The following is a 12438-nucleotide window of genomic DNA, read 5'->3' as shown; positions in this document are numbered from 1 at the left end:
CCTGTTGATGTGTTGGGGCATCCACCCAGCCCTGACAACCCTCCAGGCATCCATGTGGGAAACATTCCCCATTAAAATTTTCACATTCCCCATTAAAATTTTCACATTCCCCATTTCCTTCCCTAACTTCCCCATTTACTTCAATTGCCATTCCCAGCTCCTGAGCCCCATGCACATCAGCATGGGCCGCACACTCTTCCATTGTCCCAGTTAACTCCCCCCGTTCAGATTGAATTTCTGCCACCCTTGGCTTCTCCTTTGCCACATCGGGACCATTCTTTCGTCCTTCCTTCAACTCACTCGTCCATTCATAAATTTGATCACTCTGGGCATTCATTTATTTATTCAACCCCCCTATCTTTCCTTCCAACCGATCACTCATTGTGTCCATTTTATTACTCTGAGCATTCATTTTATTTTCGAATCGCTCACTCTGAAATGAACACATGAACCGAGCAAAGGTGGGTGGTTACCAACTCATACAGGGCGCGCAGCTTTGGGAGTTATCAAAAATACCAAGACCTAAACAAGTTACACAGGTAGGTGTTGTTTCAGTTTGTTAGGTTTCTTTCGCTTTAACATTGCTCTGACACTTTGCAAAACGCATCCCATGCTGTGTTAAAATGCGAAAGATGTTGTTTTGATTGACCGGCTATTATAGGTGAGAAAGCGTAAGTTTTGAGCCGTGACGAGTTCCTGCGCTACCTGGAGTTCGTGTCTGTACCTGCCTTCCATCATTCGCGACTAATTTTGTGTGTGGAGAAGAATCCATTCTACAGACAACACAATCGAGAAAGTAACGATGCCATCGAAGGAAGGTAAATATCATTACAAATCAAGATTGTGGAAAAAAATTAACCTTAAAGCGGCAGTCATATTAAAAGTGTTGCATGCATTTGTTACCTCAAGCCAGACCTCAAGCCATTTTGTTACCTCAAGCATTTTTGTCAACGGGAAGTGGACAGAGGTTATGTCTTCACCCGTGTCTATCTGTTTGTGAAGAGGCTATCTCAAAAAGTTGTTGACAGATTCAGACGAAATTTGATGGACAGGGAAGACGCCGAGACGCAGTCATTTGGAAGAGCTGGACATCGTCACACCGGTAACAATGGCAACCTTGTGGGTGAACAGTATGGCAACTGTGATAAAGCCATCGACAGGGAAGTCGAGGACGATCATTGCTCTGAAACACCTTAACGCTGCTATCATGCTGAGTCCTGATGATGCCAATCATAAACATCTGATGCCAATGCCGGTCATTGATGATATCCTGCCGTATTTGCGGAATGCACGTATTTTCAGCACATTACACTTTTTTCTTTCTTTTTTTTGTATACAAGATCGAGGCTCGTGCAAGAGATAACATTAATCACGAAAAAAAAAACTGACACATACACCACATAATAAAGGGGCGGGAGACAAGATGGGAAGAGAGAGGGAAGCACACAAGTACAACAGCAGAGAACAGGGACATCGGGAGATCTGTGGGAGGGAGAGGGCTTGGGGGATCGAGGCATGGGAAGAGGGGGGGGGGGGTGGGAGAGGTATAAAACACATGGACACTGCTAGGACTTCCAGGGAAAAAGTTGGAATTTCAAAAAAGTGGATCTGGAGTGAATAAACGGGGGTAGAAAAGATCAAGCTTTTGAATGGGGGAAGATAAGAGATGGTGGTGAACACCTATTTTAAAGACCTGGAGGGAGGAGAGGGATTGAAGAGAGTGAGGGAGTTTGTTCCAGAGGTGAGAGTAAAGAGGAACGAAAGAGTGAAGGTGAGCAGAGAGTCATGATTTTGGCAATTTCCACAGAATAGGGTGGCTGGCAGATATTGTGCGACCTGCAGGAATATTTGGGGCATAGAGCACAGCTAGGGCTGGGGGAGCTAGGCCGGAGAGGAGTCGTTAGAAGACAGAAAGACCACATACCTGCCTGCGGTGAGTGAGTGAAACGCCCTCACAATCGGCTTCATCGTGGGAGATTCCAATGATTCTGAAAGCTTTGGTTTCAACATCGTGAAGCCGAGCTAGGTGTGAGGCAGGAGCACCAGCCCAGAGGGGAGAACAGTATTCATTTGAGGTATGGATGAAAGCCTTGTATGTGGTGAGGACCTCAGGTGTGCCAAGAAAGGACTTCGCACGACGGAGGATGCCCAGTCGGCGACTGGCTTTGGAGGCCAGCTTGGAAATGTTGTTTTTCCCAGGAAAGATCATGGCAGATAGTGAGACCCAAAAGCTTGAGCGACAGAACTTCTTGGAGAGGATTGTTGAGAAAGTAGATGGGAGGGTTGTCCAGTCGGTCTTTTTGGAGAGACATAGTGAGAGTGTGAGATTTGTCAGGATTGAAAGACATGTTCCACTTGTTTGACCAGTCTGTGCTTTTGTCCAGGTCTGCAGAGATTGAGGAGGCTGCAGACTGCCGATCTGAGGGATGAGGAATGGAGCGGCAGAGAGTGGAGTCATCAGCAAAGAGATAGAGAGGATTTTCCTGAGAGTCGGAGAGATCATTGATGAAGACCAAAAAAAAGCACAGGACCCAGAACACTGCCTTGGGGAACTCCAGCCTGAACAGGAAGGGGAGATGAGAGAAATGCATTCAGGGCCACATGATGACTACGACCAGAGAGGAAGTCCGCAAGCCATGCGTGGAGATTTTCATGGATACCATAGGAGAGTTTGGTGTGCAGAGCAGGATGCCAGACCATATCAAAGGCAAGTGATATGTCAAGGGAGAAAGCTCTGATTTCCTGTTTGGCATTGAGGACCTCCATCCAATGTTGAGACAGCAAAAGAACAAAGAACAGCAGAAGAACAAAGCGACTTAAAAATTGGGTTATGGTATGTGCATTTAGATGAGCCAAGTTCGTATCTGTCAAACTTCAATACACCATGCGGTCATTGCCATTGGTTGAGGATGCCATTTCAAATTAAATTTGTGCCTGAAGAATTTAAGAGGTGAGTTGATTCGAGCGTAGGGGGCCGACCCAGCTGTAAGAAGTTTCATGATGACATTCTGTTGTCCAGTTGAGGAAAACCGGATGAGGAAGCATTGGCCGTCAATGATCAGAAGTTGATCCTTTTTTTTTTCCCCAGACCAAAAGGGTTGTGTTTAAGTCCTGAGAAAGTGAAACTGCGTCAGACCCAAGACTTCTTTTTAGAGCATTTATTTAAGAAGGAGGGAGTGAAGCCTAACCCTCAGAAAGTGCGGGGAAGCTGTAGCAGAGATGCCTACGCTGACAGACAGTACGTCCCTCCATCGGATGTGGTACGTACATCAGCAAGTTTTTGCCAAAGCCAAGCGACCACTGCCATCCTCTCAAATAACTGACTCACAGAGATATTGTCTGGCAGTGGACAGAAGTCCACAAAAATGCACTGTCTGGGAATAAGAGACTCGTCACCGCGCATCCTCGACTCCATTACCATTACATCCCATCTCCCTCTTTAAAGTGTAGCCTACCAGGTAAAGCCAAAATACCTCTTTGCTTGAGTTGATCTCTAACACTCTAAGATGTTTTCAGCTGTATTTTCTCCATCATTTTTTTGTTGTTGTTGTTACATCAACACACAGTCATTAAAAAATTTTCCTTTCGCTCATTCTCTTCCTCCAACCCAGAGAGTATCATATTGCAGTATGCCGTTTATGGTTGCAGCAACAATGCAGAAACAACATTCATTCAGGACCTTCAACAGACGCTGAAAAAGTATGATGTGCAGTGTTCTGAAATATTTCCAAACCCTGAAGAGTCCAATAATGGTGCCACATCACCTGCCTCTTCGAAACTTCCACTCCTCCTCTTCTGTGTCACTTCAACTCGGGTTGGCACTGATGCTAATGCTGCTCTTGACACGTACAAAGGTGAGTGCAATGTATTATAATTTTGTTTTATTATAAAAATTGGAAATGTTGTCTGAGATATTTCAGGTGCGCATGATTGCAGATGAGGAAGCAGAATGAAGTCTTCACAAGCCATCAATGGCATTCGCTTTATTTGTCAACAGAGCTGAGCTCCTCTCTTCGTCTGATCTGAATGCTAGTTCTGATGTTCTGCCAAAGCAGTTTCCTGGCAAAGGCCACACTGAGTGGATTGCCATTTCCTTCCCATCAGTAGTTAAGGCAGGAATTTGCAATTTGCTCATGGTGTCCGCGATAGTTCACCTATTCTTCGTGAAGGACACCGTGGAATATTTAACGCCAACCATCTGATGTCGGCAGTTGTCGGGGGACAGAGCCGTTTGGAATCAGAGACACGCTTCGCCTCGTTCAACGTCCATGAATCACACTGCCTGTGAAACACCAGGATGACTGTTTATAGCTGAGAGGAGATTAGAGCGTGGGCAAGACAGCTTAAATGCGAGAGTGCAGACCCCTCGGCCATCTTACCAGACCTCCTCTCATATACTTTATATTTATTGATTAATGATTGATTCCATATTTCTGATATTTAGGAAGCTATTGCATTTCTTTGATTACTTCCACCACCGAAGGTGGATGGAAGTTATGTTTTCACCCCTGTCTGTCTGTTTGTTTGTCTGTGAACAAAATACCTCAAAAATTTGTGGATGGATTCGGACGAAATTTGTCAGAGATGTAGCGTGTGTGACAAGTGTTACATATTTATGTGAATGTATGTGAATTACTATTCGGGGCTTTGCTTATCAATGTGTAGTCGATTAAAGGTTGTTGTGATTAAAGGGTCAGGAGCCCTTCTGAGGAAAAGGAGACCGGAAACGGAAGAAGAAAAGACACGAGGTCCTGGAGACGCGACGATTCTTCTTCTTCCTCGCCAAGCTCGGACGCGAGCGGTATCGATTGAGCAACGTAAGAGAATCGGCGTTTCAAAGCCCGTCTGGCGAGAGGAGTTACCGGGACGTGTAACTACCCTTTGACACGTCAAGTCACTGTGGGTTCGTGCACGGAACCAAGCAGCTGGCACAGTTCGCCTCGCCGTCTACCAGGCCGCGTATGGGTCGCACCTTGAGCCGCGCGCACTGGGCAAGCCGCGTGTTGCTTTGCCTGCTTTACATTACCCGCTTTGCTTGGCCAGGAGGTGCGCGCTGCAGCCGTTGTTCCCGGTACGGGACGTGCCCGGTGAAAGCACGTCAGGAAGGGTCCGTTCAACCGCCCACGTGCGGAGATCGAACTACAGGAGTACGGAGACATTGTGAGAGACATTGGCCCACGGAGGGAGTCGGGAGTGGGGCTCACGTGAGGAATGTATAAGATGGCCATCTTAGAGTTAATGTAGATGAGTTTACATCTTTGTACTATTGATTGCTGATTGTTGATGGTTGATTGCTCGGGGAATATATCCTTGATTATTCCGGATCCTTGGTGTGGGGTTTTTTCTTTGTTGGAATTCATATTGATTGCGTTACGAAAGCGCATACATAATAAATCTTTCTGGCGGAGTTCCTCTCACGGTCCGGGGGTCACCGAGACCAGGTAGTCACCGGGAGGACCACGTAACAGAATTGGGGGCTCGTCCAAATTACGATTTGCGGATTCGCAATTGGGTCTACGTCCGGGATCTAAAATTGTATAAAATAATAAAATAATATTTTTATTAATTAAAACTTATTAATTAAGTATTAATTGGTAAATTTTTGGGGAAAGTGGGGTAAAGTCTTGGGTGAAGGTTAACAGGTGTTAACGATAGGCACCATGGCGTTTGTGGCACAGAACTTTGCGGTAACCCCGAGTGAGGCACAGTTCCGAGCGTTACTAAAGTCGGACCTCTTGAAATTGGCCAAACATTTTAACTTGGAGGTCCGAACTAATTTGAGGAAGGCAGAGTTGCAGACCACGGTGATACAGTCTATGGTGGGATTAGGAACATGGGACGAGTTAGCCTGGCAGTGGCTACCCGAAGAACCAGAAGACGTTGAGCTCCGGAAACTGGAGTTGCAATTACGGAGCCAGGAACGGATCAAAGAAGAAGAAAGGAAAGCAGAAAAGGAAAGAGCAGAAGAAGAAAGGAAAGCAGAAAAGGAAAGAGCAGAAGAAGAAAGGAAAGCAGAAGAGAGGAGAGAAGAGAAACAAGCAGAGGAAAGGAGAGTGGAACGAGAACTCCAGGAAAGGTTAAAAGAAGAAGAAAGGAAAGCAGAAGAGAGGAGAGAAGAGAAACAAGCAGAGGAAAGGAGAGTGGAACGAGAACTCCAGGAAAGGTTAGCAGAAGAAGAAAGGAAAGCAGAAAAGGAAAGAGCAGAAGAAGAAAGGAGAGTGGAACGAGAACTCCAGGAAAGGTTAGAAAGGATGAAAACAGAGGAAAGGAAAGCAGAAGCAGAGGAGAGGAGAGCTGCAAGGGAACTCGAAGCAGAGGAGAGAAAAGCGGAAAGGGAATTAAAGGAACGTGACATGGAGCTTCAGCAAGAAATTAAATTCAAGGAGCTGGAGTTAATGAGAGAACGGGGAGAGGGACCACCCTTGCTGACGGGGTCGACACCTAGCCAGAACACCTGGGATGTGGGCAGACATGTGAGGCTGGTTCCACCCTTCAGTGAAAAGGAAGTCGCTAAATTTTTTCCACACTTTGAGAAAGTGGCTCGACAGTTAAACTGGCCGGAGGAGGCCTGGACCATACTAGTGCAAAGTGTGCTGGTGGGTAAAGCTCAAGAGATTTATTCGGCGCTACCAATGGACCAATGTGCAGATTATGAGGTATTGAAGAAGCACATCCTCAAAGCCTATGAGTTGGTTCCGGAAGCTTACCGGCAAAAATTCAGGAATGCCAGGAAGAGGGAGAGTGAGACCCATGTGGAGTTTGCCAGAGTGAAAGAAAACATGTTTGATCGGTGGTGTGAGTCAAAAGGAGTCGGGAACGACTTCGAAGCATTGCGTGACCTGATGCTGGTGGAGGAGTTTCAACAGTGTGTCCACGAGGACATCAAAGTGTACCTGCAGGAAAAGAAAGTACCGAAGTTGTGGGACGCAGCCACCATGGCAGATGATTATGCCTTAACACACCGGATAGGGGTCCACGAACCTAACTCCTCGCCTAGATCTCCGCAGGGGAGGTGGAGAACAGCAGGTGCGGAGAACGACAATACATGGCGGCGGCCTCAAGAGGATTATGGGGACAACGCGATACCCCACCTGTTCGAAATCAGAGGGCTGCTGGCCCAAGACAAACTGATTTTTCGGGGGGCCCGAGGCAGACCACGAGTTTTTCCTCCGGGCCTACTTGCGCTTTTTGCAAGAAACCTGGACACTTGATGTCCAGTTGTTACCTCATGAAAAGGGAAGACCCAGAGCGGAGTCCGACTATTACCACTCCGAATGCGATGGCAAGCGTAAGAAATTGCCCACAGAAGAGTTACCAACCATTTATTTATGAGGGGTTGGTCTCACTCAAGGGAGACTTGAATAACCCAAGACCGGTTAGGGTTTTGAGGGACACAGGAGCCCATCAATCCTTAATGCTTGAAGGCATTTTGCCATTGTCAAAGAGTACCGCAACTGGTGATAGTGTTCGGTTACAAGGGATCGGTGGCTGTGTTAGTGCCCCACTTCATGTCATCCATTTGGAATCCGATTTGGTGTCAGGACCGGTCACCGTCGGTTTACAAGCCACGCTTCCTGTAGAGGGAATATCTGTGATTATTGGGAATGATTTGGCCGGGGGGCAAATTTATGGTAACCCGAGGGTTGGTAAAGAGCACAGCAGGGAAAATAACACCCCACCAGCTCGGGATGGCGACAAAAGTTCCAAGTTATTTGTAGGGGGACTGAACTTCAACACAGAGGAAGAAGTTCTGACCTCTGTCTTCAACAGATATGGGCCGCTGGTGGAAGTGCGGGTGGTAAAAGACAGGGAAACGCAACGGTCAAGAGGGTTCGGCTTTGTCACGTTTGCAAGCACAAGAGACGCCAGAGAGGCAGAGAAGAATTGGAATGGTAAGGATTTGGAGGGTCGGACCATAACAGTAGGGAAGGCATTTCGTAGGCGTCGAGAGGCCTACAGAAGAGGACCACTTGGCAGGAGTTTTGGGGTTGGCAGCAGCCGATATTACTATGGAGGCTCCCAGAGTTACGGCACCTCCCGAATGAAGGTCAGAGCACTGGCCGAGAAGGAGACCGCCAGTCAGGTAACGGCTGGGACAAGGGGTCCCACCGTAACTGTTAGGAGTCTGGAGAAGTTGAAGCACTATATACGGGGGAGCCGCCGAGCCGAGGCTCCTACACGGACTAACCGTGAACACCACGTTCTTAAAGGCGTCCAGGTAGTGAACTTTCCTGCACGGACTAACCGCGAACTCCACGTTCTTAAAGGCGTCCATGTAATGAACTTTCCTCCCCGCGACTAACCGTGAACTCCACATTCCTTAAGGCGTCCATGTAGGAATACTCCGCTGGGCCTCCCGAAAAAGTGCTAGAGAGAGGTTTAAATTTGGGGGCTTTGGGTCACCACCTCTTAACCGTCATTCAAGAGAAACTAGAAGTGGTTGACGCTTGGTCCAGAGGGAATTAATGTAGGGGATGGTGTGAAATTTTGTTGCTTTATTTTTAAGTGATGACTGTGCCCGGGGGGAACGGATGATTTGGGGGGGGGGGGTGAGTTATCTGGTTTGTTTATCCAAGTTGGCCGGCAAAGAAAGTTTTCGCTGGGTTCAAACTTTCTTTCTTGAAGGGGGGGAGGGGAATGTTACATATTTATGTGAATGTATGTGAATTACTATTCAGGGCTTTGCTTATCAATGTGTAGTCGATTAAAGGTTGTTGTGATTAAAGGGTCAGGAGCCCTTCTGAGGAAGAGGAGACTGGAAACGGAAGAAGAAAAGACACGAGGTCCTGGAGACGCGACGATTCTTCTTCTTCCTCGCCAAGCTCGGACGCGAGCGGTATCGATTGAGCAACGTAAGAGAATCGGCGTTTCAAAGCCCGTCTGGCGAGAGGAGTTACCGGGACATGTAACTACCCTTTGACACGTCAAGTCACTGTGGGTTCGTGCACGGAACCAAGCAGCTGGCACAGTTCGCCTCGCCGTCTACCAGGCCGCGTACGGGTCGCACCTTGGGCCGCGAGCGCTGGGCAAGCCACGTGTTGCTTTGCCTGCTTTACATTACCCGCTTTGCTTGGCCAGGAGGTGCGCGCTGCAGCCGTTGTTCCCGGTACGGGACGTGCCCGGTGAAAGCACGTCAGGAAGGGTCCGTTCAACCGCCCACGTGTGGAGATCGAACTACAGGAGTACGGAGACATTGTGAGAGACATTGGCCCACGGAGGGAGTCGGGAGTGGGCTCATGTAAGGAATGTATAAGATGGCCATCTTAGAGTTAATGTAGATGAGTTTACATCTTTGTACTATTGATTGCTGATTGTTGATGGTTGATTGCTCGGGGAATATATCCTTGATTATTCCGGATCCTTGGTGTGGGGTTTTTTCTTGGTTGGAATTCATATTGATTGCGTTACGAAAGCGCATACATAATAAATCTTTCTGGCGGAGTTCCTCTCACGGTCCGGGGGTCACCGAGACCAGGTAGTCACCGGGAGGACCACGTAACACAAGGCCGAAATGATTAGATTTTGGTGAAGACCTGAATATGGATTCGGATACGAGAATTATTTAATTATCAAGTGATTCTTCACCATTAAGAGATCGGGCTAAAAGCGATATATAACATGATATTTTTAAAAGTTATGGTCGAGTTATGACTAAACTTGGTGCATGAGTTGGCTTGGTGACATGAAAAAGCCGATTCGATTTTGGTACAAGTCCGAATCCAGATCCAGCCGATCAGTGGGGCACAAAACATAAACTGTTCAGCCTCGCGGAGGTATGCTCTCTACCGAGTATCGCTCTAGTTATTATTTTTTCCATGTATCTCCCTCTCTCTCTCTCTCTCTTGCTATTCTTGTTTGCCTTGTTTCCTCCACTTTTCTTTTGCTGTTCATTATATTCACTTGCTTATTGTGTCGAACAGTTTCCCCGCTGCCTCACCGTCAGTTCCTACAATCAGTCACCTTGCTCTTCTATGAGCCTCAAAGTTGCAAAGAATAATTTTGAAAACCGCTACAACGTTGATATTGTAACAAAATCCATTTTTGAACTTTTTTAAAAAGGCAATTGAACCTTAACTGTGTCTGCACTAACTGTGGACATTGGAGCTGCAATGCACACTCTTTCAACACCACTCCCTCATTTCTTATACTAGGGCATTGCCCGTACTATATCTATATCTAAAATTATATCCCCCCCCTCTATTTACATGAAATGGTTTGGTCCAAAGCGAACGGCTTGCGAGTACGGTGACAATCCCCCCCCTCTATTTACATGCAATGGTTTGGTCCAAAGCGAACGGCTTCCGGAGTTTGGTAAAGAAATCGCCATCGCGTGCACAAACGCGCAGGAAAGCGAATGAATCGCAAATTCGGTTTTATTAGTTTTAAAACATAGTTTAACGCCAACATAGTTTGCAAACGTGAAATAAATGAATACGCTCTCAAATGTGCCATCCGAGGCAGAGTGTGTCCGCCACGTTCGGCACACGCGATCGTTCGCTGCTCTCTGATTGGTTGAATCGTTTTTTGGACATAGCTCGGTAAGTAATTGTCCGATTAATATGAAACCTTGAAAAGGCACATCCTCGGGTCCCCAGCAATATACCTGGCAAGTTAAAAGTATATCGGACCCGTGGTTGTCGAGAAACAGCGGTCACAGACAAACAGACGTACAAACGTACAAACGTACAGACAGAGATTACTGGAATTATAGATAGATGCTTTCACACCTCTGCATCCCTCTACCATGACTGTATAGTATATTACTGTACCCAAAAATTGTACTCAGTGGTTGTTTATGAGTTACCCATGCTGTATTGTGTGTGCTCCCTCCTCAGTGTTGCATTTGTCCTGCTCTGATATGCTTGCTGTTTTCTATTTCATTGACATGCAGGTCAAAAGACTATCCTCGTGATTCTGAATCACCAGCGAAAGACTCAGCATGAGGAGGCTCAATATAGTGCAAGTTCCATTCACGACAACAATGTTTCCTTGGTGGTCGATTGCTTCTTCTGGGAGCGTGAGGGGCTATACCGTTGTCAGCAGAACACCAGGGCTGTTAAAGAAGTTGCAGATTTTCTCTCTCATCCCCTTGAAATAATGTCACCGCTTCCTGCTCGACGAAATGAAAAAAAAGGGTTGGCATGCAAAATAATTTTACCTCTTTGTTGCATTGTCTTGCTTCTTGTCATTGTAAAACTCATTGCAATATTGCATGAATAACCCGAATAGAAAAACCTTAGCATGTTTAAAAAAGTACTTTCACATGCAACTGTTATTCAGCTGAAGCAATAATCCTCAGATTTCGTGCTTCAAGAATTAGAAACTAGTTAGCCAATTTACATACGTGCTCTGTATCTTTTGCACTCTTAAGGCACTGGATGAAATAAGTTGAAAAGTGTTGGTCCAACACCTCTCAACTCGTTTCTTCCAGTGGTGACTCCTCTGACCTCGAATGTGACGAAAGATGACTTCTGACCCTGAATGCAACATGATGCCGACGTCCTGCACACATTCACCACTCATGGAATCATTCAAATGTACCACACTCTCGACAGAGCAAGCATCACCATTCGATTGCCAAAGTACTCCCTGGGAAAATGTAATGCTCGGTGGGTTGCTATTGCCTTGCCAGCGGTCAGTCAGGGCAGGAACTTGGAATTGAACAAGTGTGCCCGAGATATAACGATCACCTAATCTTCGCGACTGCGACACCATTGCCCATGAGATATTGAGCGTTCGCTTACAAACGGTGCTGGCCGACGGGTCTCCTGGCTTAACCTCCCTCCAATTGACGGCACACACATTGATGACTGCTTATATAGCTGGGTCCAGGTTCAAGCCCAGGCAGCACAGCTCTAAAGAAGGTACACAAACCTCTCATCTATCCTGTCAACCCCACCACTCATTACCAACATTTTGTGCAAACCTCAGCACTTAAAACAAACTCTTTATTCACATATTCAGCACTCATTACCTGGTTGTTTAACACATAATATTCATGAGATTTTCTTTGCTTGAAGACCACTCAGTGTGGTCTCGACATCAGACTTGAACCTTGCATGCTGGGAGCAATACTCTTTGGGGGTGCTTTCAATTTGGGGGTTTGTGATGGATCATTCTTTTCCTGTTATTATGTGAGATTGTATTTTTGGCAAATGCAAATAAAGAGTTCCTCAAATAAGATGAGTGTGTCAATGTAACATTAAACATAGGGGCAACGCCCCTGGCCCTCACCTGGTAGAATAAACAGTATACTGCACCAACTAAGGGTATTTTAAATCAATTTCAATGGTTCCAGAAGACAGGGCAGCATATAGAATCATATTCACATTATCATAAGACTTCAAACAAACAAACAAAAAAATACCTATTTTGGGGGCATCCCCCCCGCCCCTCCCCAACCCCTCACCCAAACCCATATACCTCCTCAGACCCCAA

The 12438-nt window shown here is 46.5% G+C and overlaps 1 protein-coding gene across 1 annotated transcript; it reads left to right on the top strand.

The window, feature by feature from the left end:
• The first annotated feature begins 469 nt into the window (after positions 1 to 469).
• Positions 470 to 12175, top strand: LOC144890947 (uncharacterized). Its single transcript, XM_078772831.1, has 4 exons — positions 470 to 539; positions 662 to 818; positions 3612 to 3854; positions 10892 to 12175. Exons 2-4 carry the CDS (start codon positions 803 to 805, stop codon positions 11218 to 11220), a joined length of 588 nt encoding a protein of 195 aa, XP_078628957.1. The 5' UTR covers positions 470 to 539; positions 662 to 802; the 3' UTR covers positions 11221 to 12175.
• The last annotated feature ends 263 nt before the right edge of the window (positions 12176 to 12438 follow it).

This window comes from Myxine glutinosa, chromosome 2 (genome assembly GCF_964187855.1).
Source record: "Myxine glutinosa chromosome 2, kmMyxGlut1.1, whole genome shotgun sequence".
Classification (NCBI taxonomy): Eukaryota; Metazoa; Chordata; class Myxini; order Myxiniformes; family Myxinidae; genus Myxine; species Myxine glutinosa.
The sequence above is the reverse complement of the archived record's forward strand: the minus strand, read 5'-3'. Positions and strand labels throughout refer to the sequence as shown.